The following is a 22,056-nucleotide window of genomic DNA, read 5'->3' as shown; positions in this document are numbered from 1 at the left end:
GGGACGCCTGGAACGTGTTCGATGCCCTGGTAGTCATTGGCAGCATAGTAGACATTGTTCTGAGTGAAATCGATGTAAGTAAATTCAGCTACTGTTTGCCTCGCCGCTTTTTCGTCCTCTTCCTCCTCTGGTTCAGCAATGCTTCTGGCAGGTTTCTGCAGCAGAGCTACCACTTTTTGTTTTCAGTCTGATCCTTCCTAACGCTTTATTTCTGTTTCTCTTTCTCCTCCCCTGATCCTGCCATTTGAACTTTTTTTAATTTCATTTTTATTTCAAATTCCTCTCCGATTTCATCCATCTGACTGCTTCCATGTTCTCCTGTTCACCGTCTTTCATTGCCCTTTTTACCCTTAAATGTTGCCTCCAACAGCACTATTTTGCTGATGCTTGGAATACATTTGATGCCTTAATTGTTGTTGGTAGCGTCGTCGATATTGCTATCACTGAAGTTAACGTAAGTACTACTTTTCTCTTACTCTGAAGTTAAACTGAACCCTTACAGAAAGCCAGATGGCCAATTTAAATGTGTTTAATTTAAATAAATGGTTGTAATAGTTTTCTCTTGTAAAATTTTAAATATAAATGCCATTGTGTAAATGATTAAAAAAGTGCACTACTGTTAGATTATCATAAAGCGCCATTGGCTGTTTTGTAAGTTTCAGTTTGACTTTCAAATAAACTTTTACAATGCCTTGCAAAAGTATTAATGCCCCTTGAATTTTGTCAGATGTTGTTACATTACAGCCACATACCTCAATGTGTTTTGTTTTAATTTTGTGTATTTGACCAAAACAAAGTAGTGAAAATTTCACTTCACTTTTATTCAGTTTTGTTTTGGTCTATTACATAATATCCATCTAAAATGCATTGAAATATGTGATTGTAATATAATAAATAGTAAAAAAAAGAGTTTAAGTGGTATGAACACTTATGCAAGACAGTGTATTTCTTGTGTGTTGTATTTACACAGAATTTATTAACCTTAACAGACTGTGGTTTTCTCTACATGTTTTATTGTGACTATGGCTGCGGATCATGACTGCAAATATTATGTACATGATTGTTTACCTTGGAGTGTCACAGGAACTGTTCACATTTTTCTGTGTTCGGTTCAGAACGGGATCCGTTTATGATGTGGTAATCTAATTCTTGTTTTTATTCACTTTTTTTTTCCCCCCCGTAGAAACTTGTAGAGGCAAGTATGGAAATAAAACAATGTTGCTTGTGTGTAGCTGGTTGTTGATGACAACTTTATCTTTTGATCCCCTTTGCAGTTGGCTTAAAATTAAAATACTGACAGGATGAAAGAAAGTTTGTTAGGGTTTTGTTAAGAGCACACAAAATATTTTACTTACTTTTAAAATTTCTATAAAGAGCATAAATGACTTTTGGACCTAAAAATATATTTTTTTCTTTCTGCAAAGACTAAATGTAAGGTGTTTGGGATTTCAGTTTAAGGCACTTGAAACTCAAGCTGTTCCTTGCAATCCTTAGGGACATACTTTTAGTAAAATATGTATGATTTTAAAAGCTATAAGGTGAAGCTCCTCATAAACAGCTAAGATTTTTTTGAGTCTGGTTATGTGGAGTGGTTGTGAGCAGTCTTTATCTTACCTGCAGCACACAGCAGTTTGAGTTGTCCAATGTTGGAGAAAAATTGATTATTTTTTTCTTTATTGTAAAAGCAAAACAACAGCCTGCTGGAGTGGGGCCGCTTCCCAACATCTCTAAACTCAAAAGCTAGCTAATTATAATTTTGTTCTGTTTTTTTTTGGCCTGTATACATGTAAAAATGTGTTGGAGTGTTAAAATAATAACACTTCTTCAAATGTGAAAATGTAGCAAAAATAATTTCATTTCATAGTAAATCAGCTTTTTGGACATGCAAAAAAAAGAATAAAATAAAATAATGATACTCATTAGGATCCTCTAAGAGCCTAAATCTCATATGTACCCCAACAACTAAGTTACTGCAAAAACTATTCAAATATTCTATGACTCAGCAAAAATGTTGCTTAATTTCATTTTATGCTGTACAGAAGCTTTGTCTACACTAATAAAAAAATCACTCACAATATAATAGTGAATGGTTGAACTGGCAGCAACCTGTGCTGATTTTATTAATTCAACTAAAACATTCTTCAGTACTTGATGGCACTCCTATATGCTTCATTCAGCAGATGGTTTTACAATCATCTTGCATTTCCACACTTTAAACCCGCATAATAAATAGGACGGCCAGCATATAGACATGAGAAGATAAGAAACAGTGTCCCAGCATCTTCAAGTTCCCTGATTAAAAAGCACTTTAGGCTCAACAGTGGAGACTTTCTGACTGAGTAAAAAGTAAGGCAGTATTAAAGCTATTAAAATACATTCAGTTGTTAAAAGGGAAGCCATTTTGCGGCGTTACGTTTCCATCAGAAGGTCATTCAATTGACTATGAGGTAAGAACTTATCTTTACATCAAAAAATCTATGAGACAACTGCAGGTAAGATGCCGACTGCCAATAAATACTCCACAGAACCCCACCAATTTAGCAGTCCCTCCCAAATAATCACTTTCAGACTTCAACGACTTTAACCCTCTTCTTCCCTTCCCGAGTGCTCTCATGTCTGAGCTGCAGTGCTGTTTTTCTGGAGTAACAATCAGTGTTTTTGAGTGTTGCATGACTGTGTTAATGAACACTAACTTTGCTTAAAAGAACAAATCATTGTGAGTTTTCAGGTTCTCTGTGTTATGCATGTGTGTTTAACATGTGTTCAGTGTTTAATCCAGCTGTGAGTGTGTGTAGGACTGAGGTTGTGAATTTCACAAGAGCATTCATGTTTCAAACACACCTTCCATGACATTTATTTCTGCGTAACCTGCACGCCTGTCTTTAACTGAATGCTTCATTTAATCGTAGCAGCTGGTGTGTGTTGTGTGTTTGTCTTGCACATCGTCCATATTTTCAGCTTTTCTCCAGGCATGAGTTAAACAGCCTTTTAAGATTCTGGCCTGAGCTCACTAATTGCATGTTGGTGGGTCAGACAGTCATCTCATAACCTACCATCCTTCCCACGTCTGCCTCTCACAGATGACAGTCGGCCACGCAGTCCCTACCCTTCCGGTCAGTGTTTTCCATAGAGCCTTGTGAAGTTTGTGCTTTTTGTTTGTTTGCTTGCTGTCCCCATTACTTTTTTTTTCTCCAGACAGAATGGCCCTGGAGTTAAAACTAGGAAATTCTGCACAACATTAAGGATTACATAAGCAAAATGATTTTTTATTTTTTTTAACTGAAGCTGAGATTTTTATCAAGACATTAATGATGTTCTTACCTTAAAGTTGTGTGAGAAACTGTGGCTTTGCTTACAGCTGATATTTTTGGGAATGGATCAAGTCATGTAGTGACCTGGAAGTAATTCAATTGCAACCGAATAGACAAATCAAATGAAGGATTTTAGCATATTTGCTATAAAAATGCACAATTAGAGGATTGGCTAATTAGAAGCACCTTTTCCTATTGAATGTGAATGACGCCAGCTGAGTCTGAGGTTCTTTGATGATCTTGTGTTTGTGTCTCTTTGAGTGACTGTTTCTGTGTTTTGTTCTGTCTCTCTGTAGTGAGCTCTTAAAGCTCTGAATGGAGCACATGTGTAGCGCAGGTGTGTAGACTCCAGTCAGGTGCATGAACTCTTGCCACAGTAACTGTCTGTTTTTTCCTCTTTTCTCCCCTCTCACTCTCCTGCTTTATTATTTAAAGGTGCATTTTAATAAATTAGAAAATCATCAAAACGACAATTTATTTCAGTAATTTAGTTCAAAAGGAGAAACTCCTTTATTAGATAGATTCACCTCAAAATGTTATGTGATGGTTGAACACATTCCTGGCAGATGGTTAACAGACAGACATCGATCCCCTCCACAAGGAGGGTGAACCAAAAAGGTAATTCCTAAGCAACCTAGTTCTTTACAGAGTACTGTATCCAAGCATAATAATGGAAAGTTGAGTGAAAGGAAAACGTTTGGCTGTAGAAAAAGGTCCACAAACAGCAGGAGTAACTGAGGCTTTAAGAGGATGTTAAAGCAAAACCCATTCAAGGTGCAGATTTTGGATCCATTCAGAACTGAGCAATCACAGATAATCAAATCCTGGACATGAGCTACAGCTGGTACATCCTTTGTGTTAGGGTGCTTCTGACCAGAGATAACAGTGTTTAACTTGGGGCAATGAGAATTTTTTTTAGAAATCAAGCTTCCAGAGTGTAGAGTAAAAGTGAAGAGGCACAGGATCCAAGATGCTTTATCTTCAAAGTGAAGTTTCCACAACCAGCGACGATTAAAACCACAGAGAAGCTGCTGAGCATGAAGATGAGAAATACCAAAACAAGTAAATCAAGAAAGATGAAGGCTGCCTGTAAAGGAGCCTATGATTCCTGAAAGCATGGATGTACTTTTGGCTGATACTTTTGCAAATCATAATGCTTACATTTCAGAGAAACTAAATTTTGCTAGCTGTCCATCATAATCACTAAAACTAACACAAATAAAGTGATGACATATATCCTTCCCAATCTTTCTAATACACAAGTTTCACTTTTTGAATGGATTTAGTGAAATAACTTTTGAGTTACATTTGTATTTACTGAGAGGCACCTGTATCTTGTTTTGTCTTCTGTCCCAGCATTTTTCTCAGTTGCTGGCCTCTTCCTCTTCCTCTCTTGTTTTCTCTCTTCCCTCTGTGTCGCTCACCTGTTTCTCTCTGCACCGGACTGTGAGAGCGCCCTGCTGTGGCACTTTAATTTCAGGGCACTACTGGTATGCATGGTTTGCTGCTTTGCTCTGAGGTCACCGCTGGCTCTAAATCATTTGAATGTTTTGCGCGTGTGCGTGCAGTGCTACCCCAGCGACGCGGTGACGCAGAACGCATGCTCCATTAACGCTGCGGCCAGGATTACCTAAAGAACCTCCTCGAGCTAATTCTGAGTTGCTTTTATTTTTAGTTAAATCATCTCCGTTTATTTCTGCAACTCATGCTGACGGTTTGTTATGCTGAGGAATTGGAATGACGCCACATCTGTCTGGAGTATTATTTGTTTGTTTGTTTTGTTTTCAGTGCTCAGCATTATAAAAAAAATCACCTTTTCAGTCGTTAATAAAGCTTTCTTCAGTTTTAAAACATCATTCAGTCCATCCACACCACTTGATTAACCAGTGCTGTCTTGAACCTTGACCCTTTACAAATGTTTGCTCATGAATCAAAAAGTGTGTGTATGGGTGCAAATATGTGTAAAAATATTGAATTTTGTTGTGTAAAAGGATATGCAGTGCTGTGCAGATATCTTGAATAATTTAAGATTTTGCTGCCAAATATTTGGTGTCTTTTTATGCATCCTTGATTGATTATTCTACAGGCTCGCAGGTCTATCAGGTTTTTAAAAAAATCCTTCTTAGCCCAGAACTTGACTATTTTCAGAGATTTTTTTAAGCCAATTCCACCATAAAACAATTTAAACATTAAAATAAGTTGCTAATCAAAGTAATTTATTTAATCATTTAATTTCAGACTCATTTTTGTGAATGTACAACTAATATGAGAAAATTGTTAATGTAAAGTGTTAAAGCCCACAGTAAATCAGCAGTAGTCTGTAGCTTATAAACCAATTTCCTTCACTCCTGATTAAAAGAGATAAAGATTGTTTGCAGACTTCGAGTCTCAAACCACAAGTCTGGAAAGTTTGGTTTGTGACTCAGTTGGAGTTTGAAACTCGAGACTTCGTCTTTTAGGGACAATAACTACGACTACCGCATCCAAGGATGTGCATCATTAGGATATTTTAAAGTGTTAATATCACACAATTCCTCTAGTTGCAGAATGCAATTGGTGAGATCCTCACAGGTTTGGGAACATTCTCTTCGAAATTACCAATAAAATTGTTACCTTTGCAAGGAGTAGATGTGGCTTTGCATAAGCTGTAGAGTGAAGTTGCTTTGAAAGAATAATTGATTGTAGCATTTTTGCTGATAAGTTTTTATTTTTGTCATACTCTCGTCCACATTACGCATTCTGTACCGTCTTGAACAAAAAATGAAAAAAAGTAGCAAGAGTCTAAAGAAAAACTGAAATACTTTCTTAAAGCCTGGGGAGCCATTTCAAAATATTCCAAGAAAATCTAACATCTGAATAATAAGTATTTTGAAACTATCTGTAGTGTGTTACATAGTTATAGATTAAACATGTTAATTTAGCTACCAAACAGTCTCACACATGTTCAGCTGTGTAATTTGTGCCTGCATTAATGAACTATGCTCACATTTTATGGTTTTTGTGTCCAGTAAGATAATTTTTCTGAAGTCCATTTGTCAGAATTAAAAACCTGAAAGGGTTTATAATGAAAACACACAAGTCCCGGGTGTGTAAGAGCAGCTTTTATCACATCATCATTTCACAAGATTTATGTGAGTTAGGACACTTGCCATCAACATTGTTTAAATCTCACCAAATACATCTATCTCTCCATGGTATCCGTTTAGTCCCATGAGTAGTGACCGCTACACTGGGGGGTTGTGATAAAGTTGTGTGCCAGTCGTACGTGTTAATAAGTCTTTTATTGTTGTTTGTCACTCTGATGTCTAATTGTTAAGTCCTGCATAATGTTAAGCTGACATCTTGTGTTGTGGAGTGTTTAGTATCTCCATAAGGTAATGCCTGCCAGTAAACAGAGTTTCCATAGATAAATACTTGTCTGTCTTTGTCCAAGATGATGCAGGAGACATGTTTGTCCTGTCAGATGAGAAGAGTAGTGACTTTGTGCTGTCTCTGTCTTCTAACTGACATTTGCTGGCGTTTTGTGACAATAACTTCACATGTAACATGTTTGACCAAATATATGTGAGACCTGCCGGCTCTGTCTAAGTCATTAATACAGGTCTTTGATTTTAAAGCCAACGGAGACTCCTCAGGTGGATGAGATGGGGGTAAGATGCTTTGCCCCCCATGTCAGGGCCATGCCATGTTTGGATTTGCATTTCTTTTGTTGTTCTGTCTTCTCATCCTTTTTTATCAATTGCTGATTTCAGCTTCATTTATCTTGTCATTCACATCGTCTTTAATATACTTTTCTTGCATCTACTTCCTTAGTTTGTTTACATATATCCTCAGAACATTGGCTTTTCATTATTCCTAAATGTTTGGAGTTATTTGGAAGAAGGGGTGTCACTCAAACGTGACACTTGTCTCCTGTCGAGTGGGGGTGGCATTGAGCCCCTCTTCACGTTTGTACTGTTGACACGGCTTCATGGTCTCTGCCTCCGTTCTGGCGGCGGGTAGTAACCCATGGATGAGCCTCTGGGATCAGGTCACCCAGCTGTGACCTGTGAACCTCCCGGTCGACCCGCTCGGGTTGGTCCCACTGTGACTCCGCATGCAGTGACTCTGGACTGAGGGTGCCATGCTTGAATAGATATGTCCTGTCAAGTATGGCAAGGTTTTTCTCCAGCATGCCTGCCTCCTTGCTTCCTCCTCCTTTTTAGGTCTGTGCAGGAACAGAGAACGTGGCCGTGCTTTGAACACAGACCTGCAGAGACATATCGGCTACAGCTGCACTGCATTACAAACCTTATTACGGTTTTAGAAACTGCCTGCCAGGGCTTTGCTCCAATTTCACAGTTAATTTCATATATAAAAGTGCAGTGCTGCTTTGTTAGCCCATATATAACTGGTTTGAAGGTCTCCGCTCATCCAGCAAAGCACAGTCAGGCACTCTTGACTCAGTCAATGCGCCGCTAATGTCATAATTATTGAAAATATGTTTTAATCTGCAGAACACGGAGGACAGTGCTCGCATCTCCATCACTTTCTTTCGCCTGTTTCGAGTTATGCGGTTGGTCAAACTCCTCAGCAGAGGAGAGGGTATTCGCACATTGCTGTGGACTTTCATTAAGTCCTTCCAGGTGAGGTGGTATTTATATTTAAATACATTTTTTTTTTAAGTTGACATTACTCCTGTTTTACCTATTCTCTGTTTTTCAGGCTTTGCCATACGTTGCTCTGTTGATAGCCATGTTGTTTTTCATCTACGCTGTCATCGGTATGCAGGTTGGTATAGTTGATCTTTCCCTTATTTTTCCTTTAAAAACTGTGTTTAATTGGTATTTTATGTGTCAGACAAGCACAAAATAGTATATAATTGTGATGTTTAATAAAAAGGATACACTGACTTTAAAAAAAAAAATCAGACAAAAGAAGCTTAGCGAATACTTGAATGGCTACTTTTTAGGATATTTTGTTTATACATATATAAATCTTTTTGCTGTATGTCTGTCAGCTTTGCACATTTGGAAAGTGAACTCCATCTCTTTCTTTCTTGCAAAATTGCTAAATCACATTGGATGGACATAATTTCAGAGTAACAGTTGTTAGGTCTTGCCACAAATTCTCAATTAGATTTAAGTTTGTACTTTAATCCAATTCTAGTGTATAAATGCTTTTAAACCATTAAATTGTTGCTCTGACTGGGCATTTTCTCATCCTGTTGGAAGGTTAATCTCAACCAAAGCCTCAAATCTTTTGCTGCTTCTAACAAGTTTTCTTGCAACATCGTCCCATGTGTTGCTCAAACCATCTTTTAGCTGCTATGTCCTTTCTGAAGAAAATCCATCCATCCATTTTCTTTAAACCCTTGTCCCTCTTGGGGTTGGAAGGGGTGGTGGTGTCTATCTCCAGCAAATCGAACCCAGGACCTTCTTGCTCCAAAGCAACAGTGCTTGGAGGCAAGCACTGTTGCCTCCAATTTTCTTCAGCGGGCTGCCACTGTGCAGCCCGCTGAAGAAAATCATCGCAGCAAAATGTTCCCACTACTAATTCACCATGGAGATTGTGTTCAGGGTGATGTGCAGTGTTAGTTTTGCACCAGATCCAGATATTCGCTCTGCATGTGACATAAAGGCCAAAAGAATGGCAAACATTTGTTGCTGTTGTCCTCTCGTCTGCTTTCACAATAACGTGACATAATGTGGAAAAGTTTAACGGGGATGAATAATTTTGCAACGCTCTGTGACTCGATGTAATAAAGAGTTGGTCTAACTTAATTTCCAATAACATTTCTGCATTTAGGTTTTTGGAAAGATTGCCATGGTCGATGGAACACAAATCAACAGAAACAACAACTTCCAGACCTTCCCCCAGGCTGTGCTCCTTCTTTTTAGGTGTGTTATCTGCCGCCTTTAGAAAAATACCTTCGGTTTTTACACTTTCTGGATGTTCATCTGTTATGTCCTCCTGCTTTCCAGATGTGCCACAGGTGAGGCGTGGCAGGAGATAATGTTGGCCTGTATGCCCGGGAAACTGTGTGACCCAGAGTCCGACTACAACCCCGGGGAGGAGATGACTTGTGGCAGTGGATTTGCAATAATTTATTTCATTACCTTCTACATGCTCTGTGCTTTCTTGGTACGTACATTTTCTTTACCGTGTTTAATTTCAGTTAGTTGTATTACTCCTTTCTTGTGTACGTCCTGAACAAGCACAAACACACAGGCGGAATATTTAATTTTTTCTGCATAAAATAGCAAAGGTTTGCCTTAAAACTGTATTTGCAATGTGTTTACTCTTAACCATAGCATTTAATGATGCCATAGTGAGCAACACTCAGTACAAGTTAGTCATGTTTTACATAAATGAGTGTTTTTTGTTTTTTTTTACAACCATAAAATATGACAATATGTTGTAAATGTTATGATACTCTTTTCAAACTACTTTGTCCAATTCCTGCAGATCATCAATTTGTTCGTGGCTGTCATTATGGACAACTTTGACTATCTGACACGTGATTGGTCAATTCTTGGTCCTCACCACCTCGATGAATTTAAAAGGATTTGGTCAGAGTACGATCCTGAGGCAAAGTATGTGTATTGTTTGAAATTTCAGCTTTCTGTCAAACTTTGGCTCTTTGACTTATTAAAGTGCTGCTTCTTGTCGTGCAGAGGAAGGATCAAACATCTCGATGTGGTGACCTTGCTTCGTCGTATCCAGCCCCCTCTTGGTTTTGGTAAACTGTGTCCTCACCGAGTGGCATGCAAGGTCTCTTTTTCTCTGTTCTTATTCATTGATGTCGCTGAGGAAAAAAAATATATTTTTCATGTTAAAAATCTGCATCTGCTTGACTTTTCCAGCGGCTGGTAGCCATGAACATGCCTCTCAACAGTGATGGGACGGTCATGTTCAATGCTACACTGTTTGCCCTGGTGCGCACAGCTCTGAAAATAAAAACTGAAGGTATGAACTTCACATGAATGACTTTACATGACTTTATAGATATGAAGGGAAAGAAAAAGCATTAAAGGTTTTCAAATATTTTTATGAACCATCTCTGAAAAGTGTTTGAGGCATTTATTTTACCTTGCATACATTATCATATAGACGTTATAACAGACATTATATTTTATTTGAAGAATTAAAAACATATGGTTTGTCACACAAAACTCAATTTTGTTAACATTTTTGATTGTGATATGAAAAAAAGTGAAAATTGTTAGAGGTTGAACACATTGCTAGGCACTTTATTATTCCAATAATTCATCTTTGCAGAGTTTGTTGTCAAGCTGTAATTTCTGGCTGGATTTCTGGTTTCTCACAGTGTTTTCTGACATTCAGGTAACCTGGAACAGGCCAATGAAGAGCTGCGGGCCGTCATCAAGAAAATCTGGAAGAGAACCAGCATGAAGCTGCTGGACCAAGTGGTGCCTCCTGCTGGTGGTTAGTGGAACTGACTCTTATTTGTCAATAAACTCACACTTAATAAACGGCATTTAGAGAAGGACAAGCACATAAACACGATTTGCAGCCATGCTGTTCACAAGTTATTACTAACTTCTCTCATATGAAAGTTTGTTTGATGAAGACAAACCAATGTGTATCTGCTCTGCTCACGTTCTCCTGGTTGTCCTCTCAGCAGTTCGTCTTTTATATGTGTATTTTGTCCACACTCCTTCCTCCCGCCCCGGATGCTGATGGAGACCACTGACTATCTGCTGGGCTTTGGGTTGCATGGCCTTGTAGACCAATGTGCAGATGCATGCTTCTCTCTCTCTCTCTCTCTCTCTCTCTTTCTCTCTAACTAATACTCTGTCCCTTCTCTCTCTGCTGTCTCTCGCTCTCTGACTCGCTCCGTTGTCTGAATTTCTTGTCTTTTACTCACCGCTTGAGCTTTTACAGCTTTATCCTCCTCTCATATATCTCTGTATCCAAAAACTCTGAAGCACTTCAGAATATTCTGAAGCAGTTCTGTTTTAGGGTGGTGGCATGGAACTAGTGTTGCCTCTCTGTCCAATCTCTGTCCCCAGCGTGCTTGTTCAAAGTGACTCAGACCCCTGCTTCAGAATGATTCTCACGCTCTCTCACACACACACACTTTAGTTCTGCAAAGAAATTAAAAAGAACAATGCAAGACAACATCAATGCACAGCTTTCAACGTAGTATGCAATGTTAGTACTTTTAGTATTAGGCATACATTGTGAAAAGAGATCTGACATGTATGATGCTTAAAGTAGATCTGCATGTTTGCATGTGCAAAAGTAGAACATTTATTTGCAGTGGGTTGGAACACCTTGTTGCCTTCTAGTGAAAATAGCATAGAGTTTATAATAAAGTTTATAATATTTATAATAAATGCTGCAGGTTTTCTATGATGGAAGATTTAAACCACTTCTATCTTTATAACTTCCTCCAACTAGCCCAGCTTTTATAGCATATATATATATTTTTACCAAATAATATTTTTTGGTCATGATTAAGAGTTATTCTGACTTTAAGACTCTTGGAAAAAAAAAGTTCGCCGTTGGATTTTTTTTTACTCCATTTCTATCAACCTTATGTATCTGATAAATATATGGAAATGTAAAAATTGGAGGACAAGAGAAGTTGTTTAGGTGGCTTGGAACTAATAAGGTTTTACTTAATGATATTCCTCATTTTAAATGTAATAAATCCAAAATAAATTCATAGCATTGTATTTGTTTTTGTAAAAATGTAAACATTTACTAAAATATCTGTAATCTAGCTAACATTATGGCAAAACAGGTCCGACTACAATGCTTTATAAACTTGGCTGATCTTAAACGTGCCCTGAGAAAATGTTGGTATCATTTATTAAGAAGTGAACTTGTTATTATTCCAACTTACACTATGAGGAAGGACAAAGTGTAACCATTTCTTTTACATGTTTGTTGCTTGTAATTACTAAATTATTATCTGGAAGTAGTTTTAAATGGATAAAAAACAGATTTGTTTGATAAACAGCAATTCCTTATAGGATTTCAGACTTTCAGAATCAGTGACGTAAAAGAATAGGAGCAGGTTGTGTGTCTTTGTCATTAATTGTAGATAAAACACAGATTCACCCCATCAGTTAAGGCACCTTTCACTGCCTGAGTGATTACTACTTCAAAGTTAAGCCGAAAGTAAAAGAAAAGAAAATAACCTCTGAGCTGATATTCACAAGAAAAATACAGCCAATTCCAAAGATTTAAGACCTTTAGCCAATACTATGCACCCAGATGTTAAATTTACCTTTAAAAGCAATTCACATGCAAAAACATATTCAAAAAAGTTTTTCGCCATTTTTATATTTGGCCCACAGTTTATATACTATCGGTATGAATGTGTCTGACACACTGAGAACGCCTCTTCCATGCTCAGCTAAAACCTCAAGGGACGTGGGGGGAGGAAGGCCTCTCCTCCTCCTCCCTCCCAGGCTGCTGTGTGTCGTGACCTGCTGACACAGGAAGCATTTGTGTGGTCTGTTCACTCAGATGATGAGGTAACCGTGGGGAAGTTCTATGCCACCTTCCTGATACAGGACTACTTTAGGAAATTCAAGAAACGTAAAGAGGAAGGCCTGGTGACTGCGCACCCTTCCCAGAACAACACAGCCATTGCCCTGCAGGTGAGTGCTTGTGTGTTTCTGTGAGAAAATGATCTGTGTGTGTGTGTGTGTGCGTGCGTTTGTGTGTGTGGATTAAGAAACGATCAATAAAAACTGTGAGAATGGATCTAATAAAAGTCTGTAACATGTCTTTTTATGCATTTCACTCAGATATCATCGAGTATGCTAATGTCTATGATTTGTGATCCAGCAGGGCGTTCATGATCTTGGTGTACAGTATGAATTTGTTACTGTGGTTTATGTGTCTCTAATTTGTGCCTTTGGTTTTCTCCTGTGTCTTTACATATCATACATGTTCATGTTAAGCATGTATCATTGTCTCGAGCACCACTTCACGGGTTTTCTGTGCATCACAGTTCACTTCTCATATAGTTCACAAAGCTCTGGCTATTTTTGTTAATTTACTACATTGATATATGGCTTAGGTATTTCCATATATCTTGTAGTGCACAGTGTACAACATGAAGTGCACACCATATAGTTTATTTATCACTTTGTATTGGCAGGTGGGAAATTATTTTAACATGCACTTACACAGAGGAGAGGTGTGGAGGAAAAGTTGTTGCTGGGGAACTACAACACTCACTTTGCCACTAAATGTCAGGAAGGACACTAGATTTAAAAATTTTTATTTTTTTATTTTTTTTATTTTTATTTTTTCATATTTTTTGGAGTATGCTGCACAAGGCTGTTTGATTACAGGTGGTCCAACAGGGTAAAAAGCCAAAAACAAACAATGTTTAGTTCAGTTTAATGGGAAAACCCAAAGCAGATTCTTCAATCACAAGCTTTCCCTCCTTATCAGCAGGAATCAGTGGAGCAAGTTTAGCTGGAATGCCATCAGTGACACCCACAGCTTCAGCTTAACTTGTCCTCTATCGTCTAATAATACTTTTACAGCTTTGGTTCTTACCTTTCTGTTCTTAAGAGAAACGGAACTTTTGAATTGTAAAGTGGAGCTATCTGGTTGTCAGACCAGCAATCCTTCTAAAGCAGATTTATGGCATCTTAAATATTCTTTAATATGTAAAATTTAATAGCATTTCATGCAAACACGGTTTTATGAAATTCTCCTTTGGAGCATTACATTGGATAACTTGCACAACTGTTGAGGTATTTTTTCCACAATTCAATGAAGTTTCATGTGCCATATTTCTGTGAATGAGTGCACCTGAATTAATAGCCAGTTGCTTTCCCAGACTGAATTAATGTGGCTCCCAAATGTTTTATGTTTGAATTAAGTTTTAAAAGTCTAAAGAATATTTGTCAAATGTTCATGTGTTGAATGAAGGCGGAGGAAAAGCAGTTAAGGATTTTAATTCATACCATACACCTTTCAAAAACGTTTGACTTCCCTGGGGCTTGATCTTCAGGTAATACAGATTTACACCGCACATACACACCATGACCAAGAAATTTACTGAAACATTTCCTACAACACACAGCAGCATGCTGGATGTTTAAAATGTTCTCTTTTGCTTGGATGTGATTGATCAGAAAATCAGAACCACAATCTAAAGGTCTGTGATCAAAGCTTAGTTCAACAATTATTTCAAGTTTAAAAAATGTGTGGTAGTTTAGTTTTATAGGGAAGAACCATTCCAACATATCTGTTTCAAGAATGACATATATTAATGTGTTTCTGTTTGAGCTTTCATAGAATCTGACTTAAAAAGAATAATGCTAAGCCAATTAAATATGGTGCTGGCAAGTAAGTCTAAGATTTTTATACATAACATTAGCTGTAAAGCTTCATGTAAGAAAGCATCACACAAGTCGCAAAAGAGAAACGTGTAAAGGCTTTACGTAGTTCTGAAACTAGATTCCAACAAACAGAATGCAATTACTCTGTTTTATGCTGAACATTTAATCCGTAAATTTCACTCAAAAACTTTTTTAAAATCTTGTTTCTGTTTGAGACATGTTAGGAAGGTATTTCTCAACTTATCTAAAAAAAACTAACACTTGTCTCTGTCTCTGTGTTGTCATCACCTCAGTCTGTCAGAGTTGTAAATGTCAGGTGCTGCCCAGCGTAGGTGTGTGTATGCTTAGTGTGCGTGGTGGCTGTGACTGTACAGTTGAGCTGTAAGATGAACGCCGCGGCCTTCGCGCTTAGGCCTGTTGTTGTCATGATTACAGGCTGGCCTTCGCACGCTGCATGATATTGGGCCTGAAATTCGCCGAGCGATATCATGTGACCTGCAGGATGACGAGCTAGTTGACTTTATTCCAGAGGAAGACGAGGAAATTTATAGGGTAAATGATTTAACCCTGCATGAGGGGGGAAATGTTTGGTGCAAAATTTAGGTTTATGGTAACGTGTCAGTTTGTGTTTTACCGGTAATGCACAGTTTACATGTAGCTGCAGATGTACATACAGAATATTTAAAATCTAAGTTTAACAGCCTTTGCAAACTGTAAATTTTTGTTTTCCTTTGCTTCAGATCTGTTTTCCATTTTTTTCTAGGCATGGGCCAGTTTTCAGTAAAAACTTGTGTCGCGATTTTAAAAAGCTAAAGCTACTCATGGTAAACATTTACCACTTCTCCCATACCTGTTAGTTTCCACAGAAGCATAAAAAATGGTCAAAGGTTTATGTAAAACCTAATTATTTTATATAAAAATCTGAAATAAACTTTCAAATGAGACGGAGATCATTTATCTAGTTTAATAATAGCAGAATTTTAGTGAATATGTAACAGTCAGATTGTTGTTCATTTTTAAATGTCCAAATCTGTTTTGCTGCTGAGCTTATATTGTAAAGTTTGTCTCAGACATTAACCAAGAGGGTCTCTTGCACAGTTTAAAAAAAAAAAATAAAGTCAACTTCTTGGTGAAAAGTTTAGCTATTGAAAACTTTTCTTTTCCAGGCCAAATGTTATATTTGAAAGCATTTCCTTTACAGTTTTGGTTCATTTCAATGAAAAAAATGTATAAAAATCAAGCACAAGTGAGTTTGTAAATCAAACTCAGTTATCAGTTCATAACAATTTATGAGTTCAAACTTGTTGTCTTGTCTTTAAACCTGAGGTTGAATTTAGATTTTAGCCTTGGTTTTGGTTTTGATCAGTTCCTAGCTGCCACTGATTTTATACACTACCTGCCTGTGTTATTTTAGTCAGAAGTATGTGGGCATCAAAACCAAAATACATAAGAAATATGGTAATATTACCCTAAAATTACCTATGATGTAACAGTAATATACTATTGTACTTTGTGATATATTTAAGCAACAGTAGAAATCATAGTTATACTTGTTTTAACAGAGTTCAGTTGTGTCATAAATTGTACATATTTTTATCTAAAATAGTAATTCAATAAAACTCTGGTATTTTCTTAATCATAACATCAGTTCTGGCCCATGCCTAGTTTCTTGCTTCCATCAGTTGTAATAATCTCAACAGTGCTGTCATTTTACTCGCATATCATGTCATGAACCAGCTTTTAAACCTACTTTTGCACAACATAACTCTTGAAATGACGGCAGTTTTCCAGCTGAACAATATCAGTCTGTTTCTCAGCTGTTGTATGGGAGTAAGAGGCTCTTGTGGTTTTGCTTTGGACGTTCTTCTGCAGCGTAACGGCGGCCTCTTCGGTAACCACCTAATGAACGGCGGTCACCGGCGAGCCAACGGCCATCAGACCAACACCACACAGCGCCCCCTGCAGGTGCAGCCCCCGCCTCACTATGCTCACATGGAGCAGCCAGTGGGGCGCCTTTCTCGAGCTAACGCAATGGCTCACCCCAACCACCATCACCACCATCACCACCATCATCACCGCCACCACAACTCCTACGGCAAATCTCCCAAATCCACCAACATCAACTTGAACAACGCCAACATGTCCAGTCTGCCCAACGGAGGACACCATATCTACTACGAACGTGCTCCGCCAAACGGTTACCCAGGTTTACGCACCTCCTACTACGACTATAACAAGCCACGGTCGCCCCAGGGTCAAAGGTAGACACACTGATTTTTAACCCTGTGATAAATTGCAGCATGGAATGCACAATTAATTTATCCCATCTTGGATTCCCATCATTGCACCCGTCTTTCCTAACCTTTGTTTACACTTTTTATTTTATTTTTATAATTAAAAGTGTGGATAGAATTACAAAAATACAAGAAGAGAAATCAGATATTGCTGTTATGTTTTCTCTTTCAGACTCTTTCTTGGTGTCTTTTGCTCTGAAACTAGAAAAAGACAAAACAGTTGAGCATTCAGATCAGAGGTTGGCATTTCGGCTGTTGCTTTGGTTGACTGAATCGCTGTCTGATTCACCGTTTTACCCTCTGGTTGATGATGGATTCCTTAGTTTTATTAAGACATTAGAAAAACTTTATAAGCGCCACAAATGATCACTTCATTCATAATAATTATCTCATAATTTACTTCTTTATATTAAGTCATTCTGAGAATAAAGTGGGTCAAAATTTTCATCAGAGAAGCAGAAATGCTGATCTCTTCTTTCATGTTCATCTTTTTAAATGTTTTCTTTGTACCTCAGAAATATATATATTTATATTTTTTGCTTTTTCTCTGGTCTTAAAGGGAACTACAACAAAGACCTCAGTCTGTGTTATAATATTTTTATCAGCCTGTTGACCAAATAATAAATGACGAGCCTTTGTTTACAGAATGAATTTAATCAGTGACCAACATCGTATTATTCATATATTATGTTTCCTTCGCTGTTGTAACATTTGAAGAGTTTCTCTTAACCCTAAATAAGTTTGAAGAGCAATTTTATTGCTTTGTCTTTATGCATGAAGAATACGTTTTATTGAATGAACAGAAAAAGCTGAACTGCCCTACAGCTTCATTCTCTGTCCTCTNTATATATATATATAAATGCTGTATATGTTTCATATACTGTATGAGATATATATATGTCCCTCCTCCTCCTCCTCCACCCTTTTCTCTATGTTCTCCTTTTCTCCTTCCTTACTAAAATGCTTTCTCTCAATCATCCCTCTGCTCTCTTGGACAGAAGGCGCTACTATGAGACGTATGTTAGGTATGTTGTTTTATTAGGCTTTATGTCTAAAAGGCATTAAATGGGCTGTTTTTGTTTCATTTTGACATGGACGGCTGCATTCTTGCTAAGTCCATAAAATATGGTGATATGAGTCATATTATTCCTAAACACCAAAAAGTTTATTGCAAGAATATTCTGGAACAAGATTAACAATACATTTCAGTTTGACATCACAAGATATTATTTTTTGCTTTATTGATGTGGCTTTTTCCCTAAAATTAGTCAGTTTATTACTTTGAAAGTCTGATTAATCTGTTACTGCCATTATTCAGTTTTATTAAAATTTACTTTGAACGTTCACACAATCATTGATATTTTACAATAATATTTTGCTGAGTGCAGTTATTTTTAATTAAGTAATTGAATCATTCTTAAAGAGCAAATCTTTTTTTATTAAATTGCCTCTGTTGTGTTACAGAAAACATTTGGCAACAGTGTCTCCCTATAGATTTATGAATGATTAATTAATGCTTAGTAAAAAATAAATTCAATTTAGTGAAAATGAGTTAATAGTGAGCATGGGCAGAAAAACAAAGTAGCATCAAATTGAGTTTACTCTCTTTTTTTAAAAAAACCATTCAGGTCAAAACATGATGGAAATTATTTTTTTCTTGTATTTCTGGTTCTGAATTTATGTTTATTTTAATCTCAATTGTTCAAAATCATACAGGAGAGTTCACACTGTCATTACTTATTAAACAAATGTTTATAATCCTCAATAATCTGAAGTAATGCTTTAAGGAAGATTGTGTCAAAAGTTTCATACGGCTTTGTAAGGAAACAATAAGGTCATAAAGGCAACAACTATTTCAAGTTATTGCTTTTAGAGGTCATCAGGTTAATTTTTCTCACACTGCATTTATTTGATGCCTTCATCTTTTTTTTAGTAGATACTAACATAGATTTAGATTTAATAATGCATTAATCTTGTAGAATCAATCATTTTAAAATATCCTGATAGGTAAATCCTTCGATTTGAACAAATGATGTACTTGCATTTTCTTTATTCTGTAAATTGCTCACTAAAACACATCAAGGAGAAATCAGTATACTTATTTAGGGTCTGTTTTGCGACTTTACATACGTTCTCCTTTAAATATTGGTTACAAATTTTGGAGTTAAGTAAACTGGCCCTAATGCTGAACCTGTGAGCTGCAGGAAGCAAAAAGATGGACTGACTTTGAGCAAAGCTCAGGGTCCATTATTTCACAGCACATTAATATAACTTTGAGCAAAAATTTTATTAATCGCTAAAACTTTTTATATTCCAAATTTCCCATGCGCTGTCATAAAAACACATTTTAATTCATCTAATGGTGAGCGTAATGTCACAGATGCTTGTTCTGCATCTTGAAATGTCTTGTTGATTTCATGTGGTAAATATTTAGAAGGGTTGTCTCTGGCTTTTGCTGTCCCCTAAAAGGCTTTTGTCTGCATGGGCCGTTGAAAAAGCAGAGTGAACACAAAAACCCTTTCGCCTGATCGTCCCTCAGGTCCCAGAGAGGAGACGGCCATCACCCCACCATCCGCAGGGAGGAGGAGATCGAAGAGGATCGTCTCTCTGGGGAATATTACAGCGGAGAGGAGTTTTATGAGGAGGACAGCATGCTGTCAGGGGACAGGTGCTACTTTGTCTCACTTTCTCTTTCTCATGGTGTCGATTACAGGGCGACGATGTTTTCACTGAGGTTTTAAGTTCTGTTTTATTTTGCAAGCATCCAACGGCATGTCCAAAACATTTTTGACTGCTGTTTGTGCAGATTTCTAAGGAGAAACTTTTTTTTTTTTCATCTAAACCTGCAGATATCAGACCAGTGACACGGAGTATGAAACTCCGAAAGGCTACCACCACCCTGACAGTTACTATGACGACGATGAGCAGCCTCTCTACCGGGACTCACGGAGGTCACCAAAGAGAAGACTGCTTCCTGCCACACCTCAAGGTGCTGCATGATCCTACCGAGGCACAAAACCTACAGTTTGTGATAAAAACGTGGAATTATGCAAAGATAAAATAGTTTATCCCTCCAAATCCTAAGCACAAGTTGGGATTTCTGAACAAATTTATGTCCATTATTAAGCAAAATGCTTCATCAAGTCCTCATGTGAAGTCTTTATATATTTGTATTAAATACAGCAACTTGATAATGCTGAGATGATAACATTTATGTAATAAAAACAACAGCAAATGAAAGAAAATAACTCACTTGAATAAGTACTAAATTAAAAATATACGCGTTTCAATTTAGGAGTGTATTTGGAAATATGCCACAAATTAATAAAAATATAAAATCAAAACAAATACTTATCAAAATTTTAAAAACACGTCTAAAATAAAACATTAATCCTTTTTCATTGCACGTTTGTTTTTAGATGTGAAATAATTAATTTTGAAATACATACCGTGCGTTAAGAATTTTGAATATATTTCTAAAATATCAGTTCATTTAAAAACAGACATTTTCCTTATTTTGTTTGTGAAAAGGCTTACATTAATTTTAACTACTTTGTTTTAAAACAGTGGTGTAATTGTTCGCTCCTTAAGTAAAAATGTTGATTTTTTATTTAATAACATTTTTCATGCATTGTGAAGAAAGATATTAGCCTGCGTGAAACCTGTTTTCATTCCCAAACGGAAAAAACAGGAAATAAAACCTGTTTTGGATGAATAAAAATTAAAAAAAAATGTTTTTAATGATTTATGTAATTCCACTTTTTGTCTCATTCGATCAGGTCACAGAAGGCCTTCCTTTAACTTTGAGTGTTTGCGCAGACAAAGTAGCCAGGATGAGCTTCCACATCAGCGTACTGCTCTACCACTGCACCTTATGCAGCATCAGGTGATTCATGTCTGCTTTCATTTTGTGTTTCAGACATTTCAGTCGTAATTCTGGCAGAAATAATCTCTTTAGATGGTCTTGGACCAGAGCTGCCACGTTTCCTGTCTGCATGCACGCAGAGCTGAAATGTTTTCATCTCCTCACCGCTCAGGTAATGGCTGTAGCAGGCCTGGACTCCAGCAGAGCCCACTGCCTCTCCCCCACCCGCTCCACTCGCTCCTGGGCCACACCTCCCGCCACCCCGGCCAGTAAAGACCAGTCGCCGTACTACACCCCCCTCATCCGGGTGGACCGTCCTCACAGGGAGAGCATCTCTGGCAGCCACGTGTCTGTGCGCAAGAGCTCCTGGTACACAGACGATCCAGAGTATTCCCAAAGGACGTATTCGCCCATCCACCTGCAGGTTCCCCCGGAGTACCACCACCAGTACCACCAGAAGAGAGGCAGCGCCACCAGCCTTGTAGAAGCGGTCAGTGTCAAGCCGGTTTTATGTTGTTGCACATCCAAGCGTAGATGTATTTTCTTAGGATTTCATGTGATAGATTAACAAAAAGTAGCAAAAAATAGAAATGTACACGGTTTTCTAATTTAGGTAATAATCTGAAATATGTAAAATGCATTTCTATTTAACCCTTTCTTCCCTGACACACCTAAGTAAAATGTAGAGCAATCACCTGCCTCTAAAAGTCGGTTTATTAGTAACTCTGGAGGAGCTGCAGAAATCCTCCGGTGGGAGAATCTGCTGACAGGACATCTAAAGGTTGTGCACTCCACAAATCTGACCACTACAAACCGATAAGATGAGATGAGAACTTTATCGTCCTTAGAATAGAAATGTAATTTACATAATCTGTCAGATGCCTCCCATAAAAAAACAACATGTGTCACACAGCATCATAAACATTCATTATAATTTAAAAACAAAGCTACAGTTTGATCTCCACTGGGTACTTTATTGTTTTATGGAATATGGCACAAAGACGTTTTTACACCCTCGGATTGCAAAAGTTCAAATTCACTGCTGAACGGATGAAAGTAAAGGAAGAAAAGCACTTTGGAACGGCAACTTTAGGATGTAATCTTGCAGTTTGTCGGTAACAATGGAGGAAACACAACAAACATGAGAAAATGTGAATCAGATGAGACCATGTTTGTACTTTTTATTACATGCAACTCTTTGTGTGGCATAAAACAAACATACAGACACTATCTATTACGAAACAGTTTAGGTTAAAGCGTATTCA

General features: G+C 37.4%; 1 protein-coding gene across 16 annotated transcripts in view; it reads left to right on the top strand.

The window, feature by feature from the left end:
- cacna1da (calcium channel, voltage-dependent, L type, alpha 1D subunit, a) overlaps nucleotides 1-22,056 on the top strand; it is a 76,455-nt gene that overhangs the window by 50,151 nt on the left and 4,248 nt on the right. For 5 of the 16 annotated variants that reach the window (XM_008409708.2, XM_008409713.2, XM_008409704.2 and 2 more), the window contains 19 exons: nucleotides 371-454; nucleotides 1,184-1,195; nucleotides 6,929-6,961; nucleotides 7,808-7,936; nucleotides 8,016-8,081; nucleotides 9,099-9,190; nucleotides 9,275-9,434; nucleotides 9,759-9,886; nucleotides 9,968-10,064; nucleotides 10,157-10,259; nucleotides 10,638-10,739; nucleotides 12,795-12,928; nucleotides 15,068-15,184; nucleotides 16,505-16,893; nucleotides 17,925-17,951; nucleotides 19,466-19,594; nucleotides 19,776-19,915; nucleotides 20,706-20,812; nucleotides 20,964-21,281. In XM_008409708.2, coding sequence (XP_008407930.1) covers nucleotides 371-454; nucleotides 1,184-1,195; nucleotides 6,929-6,961; nucleotides 7,808-7,936; nucleotides 8,016-8,081; nucleotides 9,099-9,190; nucleotides 9,275-9,434; nucleotides 9,759-9,886; nucleotides 9,968-10,064; nucleotides 10,157-10,259; nucleotides 10,638-10,739; nucleotides 12,795-12,928; nucleotides 15,068-15,184; nucleotides 16,505-16,893; nucleotides 17,925-17,951; nucleotides 19,466-19,594; nucleotides 19,776-19,915; nucleotides 20,706-20,812; nucleotides 20,964-21,281 — 2,367 coding nt within the window. The remainder of the gene's footprint in view (nucleotides 1-370; nucleotides 455-1,183; nucleotides 1,196-6,928; nucleotides 6,962-7,807; nucleotides 7,937-8,015; nucleotides 8,082-9,098; nucleotides 9,191-9,274; nucleotides 9,435-9,758; nucleotides 9,887-9,967; nucleotides 10,065-10,156; nucleotides 10,260-10,637; nucleotides 10,740-12,794; nucleotides 12,929-15,067; nucleotides 15,185-16,504; nucleotides 16,894-17,924; nucleotides 17,952-19,465; nucleotides 19,595-19,775; nucleotides 19,916-20,705; nucleotides 20,813-20,963; nucleotides 21,282-22,056) is intronic. The other 11 variants (XM_008409710.2, XM_008409709.2, XM_008409702.2 and 8 more) reach the window with 5 other exon arrangements.

The sequence above is a fragment of the Poecilia reticulata genome, linkage group LG5 (assembly GCF_000633615.1).
Source record: "Poecilia reticulata strain Guanapo linkage group LG5, Guppy_female_1.0+MT, whole genome shotgun sequence".
NCBI lineage: Eukaryota > Metazoa > Chordata > Actinopteri > Cyprinodontiformes > Poeciliidae > Poecilia > Poecilia reticulata.
This window is presented reverse-complemented; position numbering and strand designations above follow the sequence as displayed.